This window comes from Platichthys flesus, chromosome 13, assembly GCF_949316205.1.
Source record: "Platichthys flesus chromosome 13, fPlaFle2.1, whole genome shotgun sequence".
Lineage (NCBI taxonomy): Eukaryota > Metazoa > Chordata > Actinopteri > Pleuronectiformes > Pleuronectidae > Platichthys > Platichthys flesus.
The window spans coordinates 17,714,011-17,734,803 of NC_084957.1; the positions used below are offsets into that span (position 1 = coordinate 17,714,011).

Below are 20,793 nucleotides of genomic sequence, written 5' to 3' on the forward strand. Positions count from 1 at the left end.
TTTTTCAAAAGCTTTTAGTAGCAATCTCTTGTAGCCATAAAAAATGATATAAGGAGATAGAAGATACAAAACCTCAATTAGTTTATTTTTTCAGATTTTCCAAAATCAATATGATTTATGTTAACATCCCGTCTACCCGGTGCCTTTTGACTCCGTACTCTGTTCTGTTCTTATGTTACCTGATATGTTTCTTTTTGTTTAAAACCAAATTTGTAATTAATAAGAATATCTTTGAAAAACATTATATGAAGTCACTGATTTTGGTTAAACTATGAGTGTTCAAGATCAGTTTCTGTTTATGGGTCTTTTAAAAGTTGAGCCCCATCAACAGAACTGTGAACGTTGCCACGTGATTTGAACTTAACTCAGCTGCAGAGCGGCTGTTTACTCCAAGCACCTGCACCTTGCCTGTGCAATGATCACATCGTGTATGTCCCACTGTGCAGTGCAGCTACAGCAGCAGCAAACCCACTCATGGTTTACTACAGAAAGCAACAGCTCCTGGGAATTGCTGCGATTACACTGTATTCCTCGGTTTTTCTTGCACGCATCAAAATAATCATATCATTTCATCATAACAAGTTGGCAGTGTGAAAAAATATTCCGTAAGAGTAGAGCGGCAGAGGCGAGTGCTATGAAATATACATGTTTACAAAGTGCATCCCACACAACATCCACAGAGACAGTAATTTCTGATGATTTATGGGTTTTGATAGTTACTTTCAATATTATATGAAACTACACTAAGTGTGTCACCCACAGGTCCACACTGAAAACTTCATGACCCATGCCAAGGAGGTTATGAGTTCATCAAACATGTTCATTGAAGTATGTTGTATGGATCAGAAAAGAACCCTTTCAATTTTGGTATTGAGGGGGGATTCAATGCATCAGGATATTAGTTAGCTAGATTAGTCGTGATGGACGTATGCACTCTTCCACGAGCCATTCTAGTTAAATACCCTTAACTAAGTGAGGTCAAATAATAATGTAGTATAATAACAATAAGGTGTCGGGTAAACTAACTGGAAGCAAAAAATGGTCGTTTACATACTTACCAAGGTCGGTGCAATCAACAAAGTTGTGTCTATTAAGATTATCTCCAGAGGGGACTCAAATGACTTCTTTGTAAAAGCCTTTTCATACAAACAGACTCACAAGCATGAAATACATACAAACATGAAACAGAGTTGCAATGTGAAAAATAGGAGGCTGGCATGCACTGGCTCAAGATACGCGGTTGTGGCGTAGCCATCATTCTAATTTGAAACAAATTGTAAAAAGAAATGGCCGAGCAGGTGTCTCCTCGGTCCTGAACACCTGTGTTTTCTGGTGCAGTCAGCATCGGTGATCAATCAGGCCGTCAGCAGTTAACATGCCCCACTTTCTTAGCTTGAAAAAAGCTGCAGTTAGACGAGGCTCACGGTGCCAAAATCTGATGAAATTCAGAGTTTCCACTTGAGAGGAAGGGAGATTTTCAGACTCCCTGCTTCCAGGCTTGGGCACCGAGACAGCGAAGCCAGACACAGGAAGACTATCACATTATCAGTGTTCTCCCTACCATCCTCTGGGTTCCTTTACCCATCATGACCGGGTCCCGTGTTGCCAAGGCCGAAACCTCCTGTAGCCCAAACACCCTCGGCGGCAGCGGTTCAAGCTCACAGCTGACGCAACAATACTAATGAAGATCAGCTGAGAATGGAGCAGGACAACACGGTGGTAAAAAAAAAGCGGATGGTTGAAAGTCATCTGGTCTTGGTAAAGGATCAGGGCTCAGACCGATCAACAGATGTATTCCAAATTCATTGTGCTGCTTAAAGAAGTCAAGACTAAACAAGCTTTTGGTGGGTGAAGAACACATGGAGCACATGGAACACATGGAACACACACACGCGCGCACACACACACACTCACAATCTGTATTTGATTTTATCGGGCGTGTCAGGAACTCTGCAGATTATTTAAAATGTGTCTACTGTTCCCAAAGTGGACAGCTGGCCAACATCAAGAGAGGGGCAGGAAAAGAACAAGAATGTCCGACGGCGTCCAAATGAAACAAACCTCACGGAGGGAGCCACTGGAGGAAAGACGAAGCTCAGTAACATATCTGCTGAAGTGTGATCCCTAATAGTTCACACTCTTTCTCGCAAGTGTGCGTTTCAGAAGCATCTGTTCTTTTTCTTGATGTGGCTCCAAACAAGACTGTCCTCTGGTAAATCTATATGTCATCTGCACAAGCAGCTTATTACAAACCTTCATTAAGCTTGTGGTGGCTGATGTAATTAGGAGTTTCAGCTGTTCCTTTCACATGTTAAACCCATGTTGTTGCAATTAAACACAACTTTAACCCTTTAACCCATAATTGTAACCACGATGACAAAGATCCTCTGAAACAAACAAAGATCTTTTCCTAAACCGTGACTGTTTCAATCCTTTACGTAGTTTCCAACGATGGTCGGATACAATCAAATGGGTCGTAAAGTAAAAAAAGGGACAAACAAACCTACGATTCAAATTAAATGGCTCAGGATCAAAAATGCAGATAATAAAAAATATGACTATACAATGCTTATTTATGTATGTGAATACAGATGAAACATTAACATAACAAACAGCTTTTAACACTGTTAAAATGTTCATGGGAAAAGGATTTATTTAATGTTTCTATTCAAACTATAAATGCCCCACATAGGGAACATCTTGAATTGATTGTTTCTGATGTATAAAGCAAAATGTCGCTGCCACACCTGACAAAAAGGTATTTTAAAGTACCCCCGCTCAGATGTCTTGTCCTGTATTTCAAACAGTCACAGGTGGTATCACATTTGACCCTTGACCTCAGAAGATTGACCCGTCCTTTTCTATCTATTTTCTTTCCCAGCCAGGCGGGTGGCGTGTGTCGGCTGTCCACCGACTCCTCCCTGCGCCGCTGCCGCACACCGGACGGCAAGATATGCAGTGGGAGGGGCAAGTGTGACTGCGGAGTCTGCGTCTGCACGGCCACCGAGCCAGGGAAGTTCTACGGGCCCCGATGCGAGTGCCACGACTGGGTCTGCTCTTCACATAATGGGAAAACCTGCAATGGTGTGTATTGACAAATAACATAATCAGATGGTTGGGTGCTCAACAAGGACCCAAGGGTGTCTTCATGCTGTCCGATGTTCTTCTGTTGGAATCTTGTCCAGTGAAAGTTGAATTTTTTTTAATCTGACTCTGTAGTACAGGCACGCAGCTCAACAAATTTTAAACTACTTGGAAGTGGTTGTTGGTGATGGGTCATTAAGGGATGCAGCAGATCTCTTTACTGTTGGGTTACATCAGAGAACCTTGGCAAATGGACTCTACAGCTGATGCTCCTGTCTCAGCCAAGTGGGAGGCAGAATGGAAAGCTTAAGGCTGTTATCCAAAAACCTCCTGAGTACATCTACGCTTTTTTGATGTAATTTCAAACATAGAAACACATATTTCACAGACATTCGGAGGATTCAGAATATTTTGGATTGATCTGTAAGATGTCTTTGAAATCCCACCCATCATCAACTTGGCCGCACATCATAGGTCGTAACAGGCAGCCGGTTTATTCACACGTGTTACAGAGGCATTTTGCTCTTGCTGCGAGATACAACTTTGAACTTGTGGTCCGTTAACTTATATTTGACACGTTCTCAGAGAGAATCCTGGTGAGTGCGTCGACCCTCATCAGCATGTTTCCCTGTGAGGTTTCTGGAGGTCTCCGTTTTCCGTATGCATTTTCCAAAAACACAGAATTGACAGACACATTTAAAGAGGATTTCTGAGGAGAGAATAACAATCGTTTGCTTGGTAAATTGTTATATTAAATTTACAAACGTTTTGAGGAGGCTGGACATGAGACAGGCTATCATCCAAGGCAGAAGTGAAACTATAGCTGAAACCAATCTAGTACGACAGTACTGCATGAAAGTTCACTTTCATTGAGGTTACAAATGTTGAATTTTTGTTTAAACTGTTTAAGGTGTAGATTTGACTTTTGATCATTTTAGCAGCTACCTCCATCGGGGGAGGTTATGTTTTCACCCCTGTCTGTTTGTTTGTGGGTTGGCTGGTGAGCTGGATCACACAAAAGCAACAGAATAGATTACCATGAAACTTGGTGGAAAAGTGTGGTAGTATAGGTCATGCAAAAACGCAATACATTTTAGTGGAGATCCAGATAAGCTTTTTTTAAACTTACAAAATTGGACTTTTAAAAAAAAAACATTTTTACCATTTTATAGGGAGTAATTCACGGATCTTAATATTTAGAATGAAGAATATGGTGCAGCTTGAGTTTGAATTCAAGGGGAACATTATAATTAAACTGTCATTTTTGTACTTTTGACTGCAGGCATTGCATCAGAAAACAGACATGATTCTTACATAGAAGCTTGGAGAGAGGTTGATCCCTGTGTGTTGATGTAAAGAAAGAAAACCCTCACCTTTGTGTCCTCTGTAGTCACTGGACTGGAGTGTTAGGGTTTAATAGAGTTACATATGTGCATCTAGAGCAGGTCTATTGGAGATGTGTGTGTTTGTGTGTGTGTGTGCGTGTGTGTGTGTGTGCACATGGAGGAGAAAGTGATTTATTTGGGCAGACAAGTTGGCTGCTGTGAGGAGCTCATTATGGTTCAGCAGTCCGGAGTGAGAAGGCCCTGCTTCAGCCTGATAATGGGGTTTCACTCACTGGTACGCCGTCTGCAAATGGAACCGAGACGCATCAGCAGAGGAATAGGTTTTCACACCCAGACACACACTGTCCACACACACTTACACACACACACACTAACACATGGGATCAGGCTCATTCTCCCAGTGTAACATTCAAAGATGCACAAGCAGCAACACACCCACAGTCGTATTCCCATGCGCATATAGGGTCCAGCAATTCTTTCCAAAAATTACCCCCCCCCCCCCCCCCAGCAGGCACTGTCTCCTGTCTGGTATCTGCAGCTAGTTCCCTTCCCTGCGGCTCCCGTATCTCTGTCTCTCATAAGATCCAATAGATTTTCTTTCTTCTAAAAGGATAAACTGTGTGTTTTCCTCCCAAAAAAATAAACATTAGCTTTCCTGGCACTAAGTTGTTCTTTTACCTTGGATGGCATTCATCAGACAAACATGAGATATCTCAGCGCTCCTCAGTCAGAACAACAAATCGAGCTGAACAAAGGAAATGGCGATGATGCAATATAGCGATACAGCTAAAGTAAATACATAAATAAATAATTTGATTGAATATTGTTGAAAGCCTAGTTCTAAGCTCTTTTTATCTACATAATCAATTTACAAACAAAATGAATAGGTAATAGGGCTGTCGCCGAAGAGCAACAAGGCCCTTGGTTTGTTTCATTGTGTGGGGATATTGCATGGTATTTCCTTTGGTAGCATGGTTTTTCTTAAAGATGCAATCAATAGACGTGCAAGTCAACTGCACTAGACGTACAGCTGCACAAGACAGTCTCTATATCAGTATGTAGATACATATAGGCCTAGGGTGCTCTTGCCGAATCCATGCTGAGTTAGAGGCATTAAAGAAGCATGGGGGAGTAGTTCCCTGTTCTCTCCAGCGACAATTAGAGGAAGAAGAATAGGTCTGTGTGGTATTTTATCCTGAGCAAAAGACCATAATATGTTCTTTTTATGTGCAGCATTATTCTTCCCAGACTCGTAGTTGCAGGAATACATTTTGTTCTAATTTGTGATATAGTAGGTAGTGAGAGTAGGGATAAGAGTCATTCTTTCCGGGCTAAGTCCTCATACCAGCCCAAGTGTTTCACTTGTGTCTGATTACTCCGGCCTCCCTTGTGTATTCCGTCCCTGCTCACCATTCGTCTTCATCAGTTTGTCTGCTCTGTTCATCTCCTCTGTTTAACCTTGTACTTTTTGTCCCAACTCCCTGGTGATTCATCGTGTCTTCAACTTAGTTTGTTGTCCATTTGAGTATTTGGATTTTGTGTTTGCCTGTGTGCCTACCAGAGACTCAGTAAGCACGTTGTTTCACGTTAATCACACTTCGCTGCACCAACCAGTCTTGTCTGCATTTTGGATTTTAAAAATGTAACCTTCGCAAGAGGTAGATTTTAAACAGGATGGGACAACAGCAAAGTGATGCTTTGTTGAAATCTTGTGAAGATGTTGGGCCATGACCCAAAACAGAACCCATTCTACCTCAGAGCGGATCGATGCTTTATTGATTTATTTTTCTTTCTTGAACATGGTGAGACTGGGTATGAGCCTTATCTAGGTGCCCTTCTCAGGGTCTCTGCATGTTCCAACAAGTTAAAGATTTTTCAGACCATGAGTGAGATATAAGACCTATGGCGAGGATTACAGATATGAAGGAATATCAGTCCTGAAGAGGTGAAGTAGCCTCGTAGAGAACAACCCTTGAAATCCCACGTTATCTTACGTGAGAATGAGCTACAGTCTTTCAAGTCTTTCAAGTCAAATGAAGTTATCAGTACTTTATTGGTCATGTTTGTAGTATTACCTCAGCGTGCAAATATTTGGATCATTGAGGAAGATCAAGAAGAAAAATAGACCTTCCAAACTATGCAAACCGTTAAAAAGTTTATTTTTGTTAGAACTGTGATAGTGTTAAATCAACTTAAACATAATTAAGTCCTACTTAAAATTGATTTGAGACCTGGTGAGTGATATTTTTAACGTCAGGTCCAGGCCTAACCCTCAACCCTAACCCTAGCCTCAACCCTAACCCTCAACCCTAACTCTAACCCTAACCCTAACTCTAACCCTATCCCTAAGGCCGACAGTTGATTTAACTTTCTTAGCTTTGTAGACTTTTTAAGACCCAGCAGAAACCATGTGGTTCTGCAGGCTGCACACAAAGCACCGCTGCTGTAGCTCACATGTTTTCCCTCCTCCGGCACATCCCACACGCTTGCAGAGCGATGGGATGATGGGCTAGTCTAACATCTGGTCACCAACTGTGCAAAACCTCCCTGTCAAGTCAGACTTCTCTCTGTTTCTGACTGTTTTCGACCTGTTCGGTTCTGTTTCCTCGTTCCCAGTTTGAAAATAAATGAGAAACACAACATTTGACAGTTTCAAGTTTAATATCTACCCTTGTTTTCGATTGTTTTGGAGAAATAAAATCATGTTTATTTTGTTCTTTTCATATTAGATTCCCCTGCTGTCATAGACGGCTAACATGACAATCTTTCCATTCTTTTTTCCACAGCCTTCCCTCTCTTCTTGCCTCACTGAATGAGCCACGTGAGCTCCCTCTCCCCTCACTTGTGCCTGAACTGTCTCTCTCAGTCTCTGTGCCTGTCTGTTCAGAACCGAACAAAGTGTTTTCCTCTGGTGTGTGCTCAGACAGCCTCTGCTCCTCTGTGATTTACTGTATGGTCTTTTTCCATTGTCAGGAAACATAAAGGGTGGCCCAGGCCGCTGCGGGCTAGGATTTCCACAGTGTGAAAAAAACCACACACTGTATTATCAACTTATTTGTAATTACTGTTACAATGTTGAGTAGCATTATACCATAATATTAAGGATGAACAACTTAGTGAGCGTTCGTCTTTGAGTTTTAATTGGAACAAAATGATTTGACATTTATTTGGATTTGTCTTTATCCTCTTAGTACAGCAACATTTATTCTAGGACACAAAGTATTTGATCAAACTCAGGTCAGTGATTCCCTCTGTGTCTTTGGTAACAGCTGCCAAACCCCCCAGACGCTGATGTGGCTTAAAGCAGCGAGCCGAGCAAATATGTGATCCAGAACAATCTGTAACTTTTTACGATTCTTCATAATTCCGATTATGACTTTGGCATAAGTGTTTCCTTCTCACCCCATCTCAAAGGAGCAGTTTAAATGGGGACGTGCAAGCCTGAGAGTGAAAGTATAACCACACACACACACACACACACGCATTGCTCTCAGGCTATGGGTGTTTCAGAGCCTCTGTTCTTTCCCTAGCTGGCTCAGGCCGCGAGCCTCCGCTCCCCCTCCGTGCCAGAGCCAGAGAAGATCCCACCCAAGGGGGTTTTATGTCAGCAGCACATCAGAAGCCAGTTTGGCCAGTGCTGTTCCAGATCAAACTCCTCCAGAAACACTTTCTGTTTAGCATAACACAAGGCGGTGATGTCGCATCCAACACGGACACATTAAAGCCAGATGATTTAAACAAGTAAACTAATCGTGGGAAAACAACTCACTAATGGCAATCTGTCCAAAGTGACTAATAGTTTTAACTTATCATTTGTTGATTTGCAAAAGAGAAAGAGAGAAAAAAACTGAAAATAATCACTCAGAGTGGAATGCAGTCCTTGAGCATTACAGTCCATTAAAGTGTTCATCTCTGGATGTAGTCTTTTTTCTAGTACATATTTTGATGTGCACTCACTTTGGAGCTTTGCTAGGCTGTGTGCCTGTGTGAGTCACCTAATGGTTCCAATGTGGGCTGCAAGGAGAAAAAAGACACTCAAGTCTTTCCGAGTAGATTATAACAGGCATTTTTGACAATTTTTTATTTTCATCACTAAATCAGTAATGATTTAGATTATGGCCCATAATGCACGGCAGAAATGATTGATGAATCACAGTGTAATTTTCTGTATGAATGGTTTAAAGAGAGCAGAATATTCCACACATGACAGTACAAAGGAATATAGTCTGAATATAGGGACTGAGTCCTAATAAAATCATAATATTATGGGGTAAAGTTTGGTAAATTTATGAGAGTAAAGCAATAATTGTGAAATTGTTGCGCCTGATCAAGGTTTATGATCCAGAAGAAGTGGAACTGCAGCGAGTAGTTCAAGTAAATTCTATTTTATTTGTATAGCGCCAAACATAAAATACATTATCTGTGAAGGTCAAGACCTTAAATATGATAGAGAAACTCAACAGTTCCCACAATGAGCAGCACTTTGGCGACTGTTGAGAGAAAAAACTCCCTCATTAACTAGAAGAGAGAGAGAGAGAGAGAGAGAGAGAGAGAGAGAGAGAGAGAGAGAGAGAGAGAGTGAGAAAAACACTAAGTTATTGATATGTAGTAAAAAAATTAAATAAATGAATGTTGGGGCAGAGAGACTGAAAGAAGGGGAGATGTGGTCAGTGCATGATGGGAGCTCCCCCAGCAGTCTAGACATATAGCAGCATAACAAAGAGATGGTTCAGGACTCACCTGATTCAGCCCTATAGTATTTATAAAAAAAGAAACGTTTTAGTATAACCTTACATCTTAAAGATGGTGTATGTTCCCGAACACAGAGTGGCATGGTTTCTCCTTGCTGCGTCTGGCCTAATAATGTGTTTTTCTTACTTTTCGTCAAAGAAGATGAATTTATCTGGCTGAATAAACGTTATTGTTTTAATATTATGACTTTCTTCTCAATTATGACTTTCCCCCCCCAAAATAAGACTGAATTCTTGTTATATTACAACTTTATTCTCAAAATTGATGAATTATTTCCTTTTGAATATGGCCCCAATACTCGCATTAACCACATACTGCACAATAGTTATCTACCAATGTGGGCTGTACTCACTTTTTACAGCCCACATTAGTAGATCAGTATCGGGTTTGTGAGCTACATACTGCAGCCAGCCACCAGGGGGCAGCTCAGATGATATGGCTTCACTTTTGGGGAACACGTCATATCTTTTTCCCCTACATGTATGTATAATAAAATACTTTAGTAAACCAAAAAATGTAAAGCGTTAACTTGTGATCCTGGCCTGAGTAGGTTTAAAATAATCTTTTGATGTTACAACATTACGAAATCGCAGAAGATCACAACCAAATGTCTATCGGGGGAACTATAGAAACTAGAAGGGGAGGATAGCAGGAGTTCCTTGTCCTGTGGAAAGCACACACAATGAGTTATTACCAGAGACAGGTGTCTCCTAGATCTTTTCCGCAGAACACAAGCTGACGTGGTGTCGTTTCACGGTCCACAACCCTCAGGGAAAGAAAAGCAAGTAGGAATAATTACTCACCGAAATGAGAATCATGTTGCAGAGAATATGATCCAAACAAAGTAAGTGGGGAAATGCCATTTGGAGTGGAAACATCACGCAGTAAATGAGCTTAGCAACAGTCTCGGGGAGTTTGGAGATTTGCAATTGAAAATGGAAGCTGCACTGAAATCTCAAAATAGCCCAGTAAGTAAATTACCTTTGGCATATGCATTGAAGCAGTAGTTATTAAGAATTGCGGATATACCATAAACCATACAAACCTATTTCTGTGCTTTTCCCTCTGTCCGTTTTATTTCTTGGTAAATCAACAAGTAGGTCCAAGTCTAAATTCAATACAAAATTAGCACTCTGAATGAGTCACCGTCCTCTCCCTGTAACCATTAATCATGGTTAACACTACATCACCTGTTATTACTGCCGCCGACGCTGGTATGGACACACCCCCACCGAAAGTATCCCTGCACCTGACTGGCCGGGGAGTGAGTGTCTGACACCCCCCCGGACCAAAGAGAATTACTGCTCTGGAAGCACCAGGAAAGATGAGGCGCTGCGAGACAGACACCTTCCCACACACATAAACCTTCGCCCAGCAGACAAAGAGAGTTTAATACGTCCGAGTGACTGTCAAGCGGAGATTAATGGGGGCGAGTGGGTGGCGGAGACTTTGTAATAGTCCACTGAATTAAGTTGGAGATACTTTTAATCTAATTCAGTTTTACAGCTATTGTGAGGTGGTTCCCATCTGCAAAGCCTTAATGATAAACTATAAAGGTTCTGCTTTAATCTTATTGTCATATTAACTTCATTAGCATGGGCTAGGTGGATTATAACCACACAGCAATAGAAGAGTAACAAACTGTGGTCGTTATCTGCAATTGAGTTTATGTTTTCACTTCTGTTTGTTTGTTTGTTTTGTGTTTGTTACACGAATTATGCAAATACTGCTGGATGGACTTCCAGGGTAACTTGGTGGAAGGATGCGGAATGGTTCACGAAAAGAGGTTTTCATATTCTGGTTTGGATCCCTGCTACTCTTTTTTTTCACTTTACTTTAACCTTGTGTGTGAAGTTTGGGGCAGCTTGATTGAATTGAAGGGGACTGTTGGGCCTTGGTGGAGGTGCTCTACTGAGTGCCGGCTTTCTCATTCGAGAATCCCTCATGACTGGAGAACAGCTGTATTTTGATACCTTTCACTGTTTTTGGACTCTAATATGCAGTTTAACAGTCTCAGCGCCCAGAGTACAATAACTGTAGATCAGCTAACTCCTCCAGTGCAGAGAGCAAGTAAGAGAATGAGGTTTACCTTGACAAGGTTAGTGTGTCAATGATTGGTTGAAATCTCTTTTTATGCATTTTTAGGTGAAGGTTGTTTTGTTACAGTAGGATTTATAATGTGCTTGCGTTACCTAGACAATCAGCAGAAAGTACAGTCCACTCACAGGTTTTTAGTTTTAACAGTTTCCTTAAGAAAGGAGTTATACAATACGACACAATTGTACAACAATATATAGGTTTTTAAAAATTGAAAAGAAAATTGTGTTGTTTCTGTTGATGCAACTTTCCTTGAAGAGCACCCTCCATTTTTTTCTTTCGCTCTCAACTGTTCCCAAGTGTCCTCTGAGACGTTTGGATAATGAGAAGAGACAGGGGACTTGCCCGTTGTTAACGACTGATGGATAGCCCTTGAAAAGAACACTGCATTTACATGACGAACGCGTCAGGAGAATGATTGAGTGTGACACACAAGGACCCTTCCCGCTAAATGCAATAGACGCCACATTTATAATAACTTGTCAACAGCCCCCATTTGCATCACACGATTCCTCCTGTTTTTCATATTGCTCACTGTGGCCATCGGAGCGATGAGAAATAGTGATGGCAAACTGCCGGCGTAGGTCCTGGGGACACCGCTACGAGGTGTCGCTCGCGCCGGGTGATTGATGAGGACGCTAGTATATCATCCCTAGGCAAAAAGGTATTTCAAATAAGACTTCAGAAATATAGTGGATACATGCCTGCGTGTTTTTGCTTCCACAGAAACGCATGATATCTCACATCCATTAAAGAGTCACCTGGTATTATGATGGATCTGTTGCAGTAATTAAGGGTCTAGGGCCAAATTAATCCCTCTGTTCTAATTCCTGTCCTCTCCTGCTGGTTCAATGTCATCGTTATCATTTAAGAAAACAATTAAATGTGTCCTTGTGCTCACAGAGCGATTTGGAGAAAACTGGCACCGGGCATGCTTTTTCAGCCCTGATAAACAGCATGTCGTGTGGCGTGTTTCCCTTCAGACCGCGGCTACTGTGACTGTGGGACGTGTGAGTGTGATGACGGCTGGTTCGGAGACGCCTGCCAGTTCCAGGAAGAGTGCAACCTCCCCAGCAAGAAGAGCAAAGAGCTCTGCAAGAACCCACAGGGGGTGGTTTGCTCCAACAGAGGTAGAAGCGCGACCACACATGCATGAGCAGAATTGTGTGAAAATACACAGAACCATTAGCGAATCCCCAAAGCACACAATAGACACACAACGGTTAAAAGAGTGGTTTCATATTAAGTTTCCAACAATGCAATAATTATAAAATGTTCATAAATTATTTTCAATGGCTTATAATAATGTTCTAGATGTGTTATTGAGTATTGAGTAATAAGGTGGTTTAATGTCTTGCTCGTTCACAAAAAGCATAATTTCTGCAGTTTGAGTTTGACCTGTACTTATTTGGAGCTTATTACTGACCCAAACATATATATTGTTATTATTAACTAAGACTTTATTTACTACATTTAACCCCTTTAACGCTCATTTCTTTTAGTCAAGGCAAATACTTGGGATTTCCTCACTCCCTATCAATATGAACAACTTAATAGATTAATAAATTCATGGATGAAGGATCATCACTGGAAAGATTGACAGTGATAGTGTGAGTATAAATAATTCAATTTAGTCTCAAATCTCACAAGCTTGGGGATATTAGATGCACACAGCTTATGTGTTTATCTCTGTGGAAACATGATTAAGCTTTGGCACAATGAAGACTCACAGTGTGTGGGGATGTCTGAGGTTATTTTCCACACTGACAGCCCCTCACCCACCTGGGCTTAACCTCACGACTGGCCCGAGATGCCTCCGGCTAAATGAGGGATGAACGTGCGTTTGTGTGTCCTTGTGTGAGCTAGTGTGTATCTCTGAGAGCAGGTACTGTGCAGTATGTGGCCTGTTTCGAGTGTGTAGAAAAGCAAATGTATTCACAGCGTGTAGTTGTCTACCCCGTCTTTCCCCATGGTGCATCCAGTGGGCCAGTGGTCTGACACCGGTCCAGGTCGGTTGGCACATGATGCACAGACGGTGCCTCCCGTGAACACAGCTGCACAAATCCTCCACAAACGCACAAGCCTAACCTTGAAGTTTAAAGCTGGCTTCCTCCACAGGAACCTGTCACTGTGGAAGCTGCATGTGCAACAACGAGGGGAACATGGGCCTGGTGACCGGACGCTTCTGTGAGTGTGACGACAGCGAGTGTCTGGATGAGGACACCGGAGAGGTGTGTGGAGGTATGCCTCAGCTGGGTCTTACTCTCACTCTTCCCCAATACACGTGTTAGCTGCTGTCATTGAAATTGGATTAGTTCTATGTTTGAATGACATTACCTTACATTACATTACAGTTCATTTAGCTGACGCTGTTATCCGAAGCGACTTACAGTTAGCATCGATTAGGGGGCATATTTTGGGGGGGTTCAGCATCTTGCCCAAGGAAACTTCGGCATAGGCTGGGTTTTGAACCGCCAACCGGCTGGTTGCATGACAACTGCTCCACCCCCCTCATGTATAATTAGGACTCAAAGGAATGCTGCCACCATTTTGATCTGATCTCCAAAGCTTATGGAACATTCAGGTTGATTTAATGCAGTTGACCCTCCACTGAACAACAACTGCTCAATCAGACTCTGGCAACCATAACTAAACACAGCAGGCCTGTCAGACTGTCCACGTGCTGAGGTGGCGTGTTCCAGATGATACAGTATAGGGAAATATCAGCGGAAGGGAAATATATTTGGTTAAAACAATCATAAAACCTTTAATTCTGATTGAAAGGCGGACTTCCTCTACAATTAAACTGGCGATAATGCTAATTCTTTGCCTGAGAGCAGTTAACTTTTCCCCCATCCATAATTTAATTTGGAAAATCGAATTAGGGTTTTCTTATCTGGCCTTTCAGACAAATGCATAATTTATCTTGATTTTTTCAATTTTCTCAAGCAAGACTAATAAACTCCTGCATGGATTGTTATTTGTAAAACGTTTGAAATCATTGGGTCAGCAAAAAAAAATATTTGTCAACCTTTGTTGTTGTTTCTTATAATCTAATGTTGATCCATACCACCGACAGTGGAACTGATCGATCGTTGCCTGTGCGTTCTGATCTGCTTCCAGGCCATGGCCAGTGTTACTGTGGAAACTGTTACTGTGCCGCTGGTTGGCATGGAGACAAATGTGAATTCCAGTGTGATATCAGCCCCTGGGAAAGCAAACGGCAGTGCACATCTCCAGACGGCAAAATCTGCAGCAACAGAGGTCTGTTTACCTGCTTCACACCAGTATACAGCCACCGTCCTGTTTTGAAATGTGCAATTGCTATGGATATGATTAAATGATTCCAGCCAATTTCAATGTTGATTATATATATCAATGAAACACAAGCTAAAGTATACACAATGTATGATATGTACAGACAATATAAATATCAATGGAATTGTTTGGAAACTGGAAAAAAATCTTTAATTATCTGTTATCTATGGTAAGCAAGGTCAGGAAAGACGCCATGTCGGCAGAAACACTTACAAAGAAGAGGAATTCAATTGATAACACATCGTGCTTCATCTGCTCTTTAAAGAAAAGTCTTTTTTGATAATGTTTGTCTTTGTTTTAGTTCTTTTCATCCTGTTGTCTTCAGATGGATTCTTTTTTAGATACTTTAAATACTTTGTATTATACAACCTCAACCATTGGTGCAGCACTGGTAAATAAACTTTCAGAGACACACTTAGAATAAGGTATTTGTTTGAAGATGTTAAATAACCTGCATAATTGCAAGGCAGAGGCAATCACAAAAGAGACTGTTAATCAAAGGGCTTATCTGCCATCAGAAAAACTCTTTACTAATTTAAATGTCAGATTGAAAAGGAGTGGGATGTGTGGTTTCCTCCTGGGTGTGAAATATTATTTTAGATGTAGAGCCTGCTGATTGAAGTTGTTTAATAAGTTTGGCAGGATAATCCCAGTTCAGTGTGTGACGGCCACATGTTGGCACGTCGCTTTGAAACCGAACATGAAGACGGGGATGAAGAGAAATAAAAAGAGCGATACAGAGGAAACGACGACAGAACCGAATAGACTGTTTAAAAGCAAAAAAATCCTTTAGGCCTATATGCAAATTCCACTGAAAGGTTGGTGGACAGGCAGTCGGGGAAATAGCTTCACTATCCTATTGCTCAAGTGATCCTGCGGGATTTCAGCAAAGCTCTCCAAAATTAATTACAGTGGACCGGCAGAGGGCCGGCTAAGTGGCGAGGCTAAATGGAGGGTTACGTGGACGGAGCTTCGTCGCAGAGCTGCAGTTTATAGTTAAGTGCACGGCTGATGCAGCATGAACCACCATCGTCTGTGTCCATGGTGTAAGAGCCCATTGTGTTGCTCTTCAGCTTAGGTAAAGGGCAGACAAAGCGTAACCCTGAGAGAAGAACAAAGGTACAGTTAATTAAAGGAACATATTTGAAAATTCATATTGTTACTGGTTTTGGCTGAACACCCGTTTTTCTTCTTCCCCTGGCTTGACAGGGTTTTCCGTTCAGAAGAAGCCCACTTGTTATCACTCTAGTTCCTTATTGATTCCATTATAGATCACCTTTGATTCAGTGTTGGTCGGTGGAAAAAGGTGCACATTCAGGTTACAAACCTTTAATTCAATTTCTCTTCTCTCTGTGTTCAGCTAACCAAACAGTTTCATTGATAAGACCAAACATATACAACGTAAACAGGATTTAAAACATTTGAAACCTTAATGTTTCTGGTTGAAATCACTAGTTAAACACCGACTACCATGATTTGAAATTGATGATACAGAAAATATGCAAATTTGGTCGGGGAATATTTACATCCTTCTACCTGAAATAATAATGTTGAATTTAATTTGACTAAAAAAACAGTTTAATAATCAACATAAGGCCGCCCATGTGGCGCTAATGATAATGACATTAGTTATGTCTCTCGAGGTAACTGTTGAATATGGAAATTGTGGCGCACCTGTGCTGTAAACTGTAAAGAACAACTGCTGTCATTGTATGATTAAGTCCATTGTCAGATCAAAGCTCTACATTATTATATCATACTATATTTTTCGACTTTGCTCCCAGTTTGGTAAAAAGTGCCAACATTTTAAACCACCCATTGAGATACCAAACATTCCCCTAAGAATCACAATTTAGTTTGGATTACAATGAAAAACGATTCCCAGTTCCCATCCCCGCCTTCAACACAAATCATTTTGCTCTGAATTAATGCTCCTTTGAAGCACTGTGAAGATAATATCCGGCGATTATAGGCAATGGATCAGGGAAGCTGATTTCACAATAGAGGGCTGATTTGATTTCATCTCCACGTATAGATGTGGAGATGTGAAGGGTTTGTTATTAGACGGTAAAGATGTCGTCCCGTTCTCTCTCCTTTGCTTCGCTCAAATGCAACCTTTATCTCCCGCTCGCTGTCTGAAATGAATGGGTGAGTGATTTGGCTGACAGTACCCGATAGGATAGATAACTGTGTTTCATTCCGGCAAATTGTCAAGCCCCTCCGTCTGGTGGGTTCACCTAGCCTCCTCCGTTCAGCTGATAATACACTAACTGGCATTCTGTCAAAATGATAACATCTGCTGGAGGCGAAATACGTGCATCTATTTATTCTTGATCACAACGATTCCACTCCGAGAGAATACGGTTGTATGAGGCACACAGTTAAAAAACATTTCCCCCTTTCCGGGACTGTGGTTAAAAATAAAGATGTACTCACTGAAAATGTATGGAACATTTTGAACAGTAACTATAGCCCAGGTGTTGTAATCTGCACTGAAGCTCAGCTGTGACATTTTTGACAGACATGAAGGTGCACGCCATCTAAAGATCCAGGGCTCCAGGGTTATGAGGTGGCGAGGGACACCAAGCCCACTGCCAGGGGCCAGACACGCGCCAGCCGCAGCCCTCAGACTTGCCAGCTGGCCGGGCCCCCCCTGGGGTTCCCCGTGCTCTGGCGCTGCTGATAAGAGAAAATGGGATTTCCGCTGGCTGCAGCTCAGCTGATGCCCTGGCTGAGATGCTAAACAAATGAGAAAAATAGAGACAGCTACGCAGATAAAGGATGAGTCAGAAGGAGACAGATTATTTGTCCTGCTGAAAGAGAAAAACATATTGTCCCTTCCCGACCTATACATCCATGAAAGATGAGACAATGAGTGGGACTAGCTTCTCATCTGTTTGCATGTTCTTCTCCCAGTTTAATACACATTGTGCTGCTACAGTGTATAATTACCACAATTCACAAAATGTGTGCTTGTGTGCTTGTGTTAGGGACCTGTGTGTGTGGCGAGTGTACCTGTCATGACGTAGACCCCTCTGGCGACTGGGGAGATATTCATGGAGACACCTGCGAGTGCGACGAGAGGAACTGTCATGCAACTTATGACAGATACACGGACGACTTCTGCTCAGGTCAGAATTCTGTTATTGGATAAATAAATAAATAAATAGCCATACTACTAAGTTTGAATTGTGGACAGAAATACAATGATTAGCTTTCTAGTCAAGAGTAAGATAAGAAGATCGATGCCACTCATGTTTATGAGTTAAATGAAAAGCTGAGGCCAGAAGAGTTACAGGTGGAACAATCTGCAGCCCAAGACCATGCTCCTATCTGCATGAATGGGGAGAGAGCTGAGAAATTAAAACTTCATGTGTCACCAGTCAACGCTGATGAAAAAAAATAAAAAACATGCACTAGCCCCCAATTACAGTCGAAGACGTGACATCATCTTCGGCTGCTGTCGCCCATCAGCCTCTGGGTTTCTCTTGTTGTGCATTCTAAGATGCTTCAGTTGTAAAGACTGAATGCAAAGGCCTTTTTTTTCCATTGCACTGCTGACACATGATTGGCTGTTTGGATAACTACATAAAGAAGGACATGTGAAGGGTTGTTAAGAAAGAGTAGGCGAACTTATCTGGCTCCAGCTTCTCCTTTATCTTCTGTCCAGACGTGAGAGCAGAGCCTTCAAATTCTCATCCATCCCTCAGGAAGAAAGGGAATCAGCGTATTTCTGCAAAATGTCAAACAATTTCTTTAAAAGAAGGCCGGGTAGTGCAAGCTTATACAAGTGTATAGGAAGTGTTTTTCCTTTCACCTAGCAAACTGTTTTTGGATTGTGAAAGTACCTTTTCACTGCTTCTCTAAATAAGTATTAAGCTACATATGATGGATGCTACCACTGTGCACACCATAAATTAAACAGATCATTTCTACCCCAGTGGATTTATCCTAGCATCCTTGGATATACAAAGCCAAAATATATATTTGGTGCAAAAACGTGTATAAATTGTTCATAGTTTGTGAGATGTAGACACAGTTTGCACATGTTGATGTTTAAAATCAAATTTTTCAGGTTTTCTCCACCAGTCTCTCTCTCTTTCTGTTGCTCTCTCTCTCTCTCTCTCTCTCTCTCTCTCTCTCTCTCTCTATCTCTCTTACTCTGTCCCTCTCTCTCTCTCTCTTTTTCCATCCAATCGTGGTCAAATCGATGCTGGTAATCCAGCAGCTTAGAGAAGCACGAGTCTGTTCGGCCAGGACACTCAATTCCCCCTCATCCTCTGACTTAACTTGCCCATGCTAGTTGTTCTTCCTCCCTCGTTCCTCTCTCCCACGCCCTCCCTCTTTGCCACCTGCTTGCATTTGCCCGTTTTTCCCTCTCCACTCTGCTTGCTGCACCCTTTTCACTTTCCTCTTCTCAGTCTGTTTATCCTCGCCCCCCCCCCCCCCCCCCCCCGTGAAAAGCCACTGATTCGTTTCCCCTCATGTCCTCCACCTCCTCTCCTTGTCCTCGGCAGGTCAGGGCCAGTGTAATTGTGGCAGGTGCGACTGCAAGGAGGGATGGTCGGGCAGGAAGTGCGAGCATCCTCTGTCCTGCTCCCTGTCTCTGGAGAGCAGTCTGAGGAAGTGTCGGGGAGCGTCCAATCTGCCCTGCTTCGGACGAGGTACCTGGTCTTCCCACTTGATCCAGTTGCCATGGTTACCGCAGCAGACCTGTACTCTTGCTCTCACCTCTCGGTTCAATACAGGCCGTTACCGGGCCACCTCCTAATGCATCTGTGAGGACTTAAGGTCGCACAATGTGATCGTATCTTTAACTAAGCCAAGAGGTGAAGAGCAACCACCTGGTGCATTTGCGTCCTACCTATCATATATGCTCATTAATGTATGTGTGTGTTATTTGTGTTTTTTTCTATAGGTTTTGTGTTCCACGATGTGCACTTTTGATCATGTTAATATACAGTGTAAATGTACATGTTTCTGTGTATGTGACCTGAAGGAGGGACTGTTTGCTAAAAACAAGGAACAGCTCTCTCTGTAGAACAAGCTGTGGGTCGATGTGTCTAGATTTATTACAGGGCGCTGAATGCTTCATTAGTGGCCTCTCTGAACAATGGAAGCTTGTTTTCTTGGAGCCTCCGAAACCGTCGGCTTAATCCTGATATACACTGAAACCCGTGCTAATAAAACAAAGGTCCTGGTTGTTCTTGTCCCAGACATGCACCTTTGAGCATATTGATCGATGACAGAAGGGTGAAAGTAGGAGTATAGTGTCAGGTTTGAGTCTACATTGTTGTATTTGCATCCAGTGTGTGCATGGTGGACTTTGCATAATGCAGTTAATGGATAGAATGGGTGGGTGACTACATTTCAATACATTGAAAACTTAGATTTAATTCTATTTCAATCCTTACAATTGAATATTTATGACTAAATTAGCAAAGTTTGGAGAGCATTGTAAAGAGGTAAACGCCTTAGAAATCTTCCTCAGGAGGATTATGTGGTTTCATCAGGTTTGATTAACAGGAGCTGACAGAAATGATTGGCGCACAGATACATGACATTTTCTCCTCGATCACACTTTACAGCAGCGGGCAAAGCTCAAGCGAAAACAGCACAAAGATAATTCCCCTTCATCAAAATTACCAAACTATTTTTACATTTTAGCAGAAATTTGCTGATGACAAGGGGCAGATGAAGGTTGTAGTCTGTTCCGCGAATGAGCTCGGACGGTTGGTTAAAGCTGTTTCATATTGGAATGGGGCCAAAACATTTTGTCCAGCTACTACATGTGTGTCAACTAAGAGCTTCATTTCTATCCATTCATCCTCCATTCGACCATTATCTGGAACGCTTATCCCTTTGAGGGTCTTTGAGCCAATCCCAGCTCACATTAGGCAAGAGGCAGGGTCCTCACTGAACAGGTCGCCAGTGTGTCACAGGAGAAACATAGCAAACAACCATTTGGTCAACTCAGAGTCTCCAATTAACCCAACCCCGATCTGCATGTGAGACTGTGGGAGGAGGCCGGGGCTCCAAGAGAAAAAACCCACAAAAACACAGAGAGAACATTGAAGCTCTAAACAGTTCAAATCCCCCTGGAGAAGAAATGTCCCTTGTATGTATTCAGCAAATGTTACCAAAGACTTTGTTGATACAGATCATCATCCATTATGTGGATAGAATATGGAGGTCC

The 20,793-nt window shown here is 42.1% G+C and overlaps 1 protein-coding gene across 1 annotated transcript in view; it reads left to right on the top strand.

Annotated features, from left to right (window-relative positions):
* Positions 1-20,793, top strand: part of itgbl1 (integrin, beta-like 1) — a 37,966-nt gene that overhangs the window by 563 nt on the left and 16,610 nt on the right. Inside the window, exons 2-7 of the mRNA XM_062403274.1 lie at positions 2,882-3,084; positions 12,263-12,409; positions 13,398-13,520; positions 14,403-14,543; positions 17,588-17,728; positions 19,115-19,261. Of these exons, the coding sequence (XP_062259258.1) occupies positions 2,882-3,084; positions 12,263-12,409; positions 13,398-13,520; positions 14,403-14,543; positions 17,588-17,728; positions 19,115-19,261 (902 nt within the window). The remainder of the gene's footprint in view (positions 1-2,881; positions 3,085-12,262; positions 12,410-13,397; positions 13,521-14,402; positions 14,544-17,587; positions 17,729-19,114; positions 19,262-20,793) is intronic.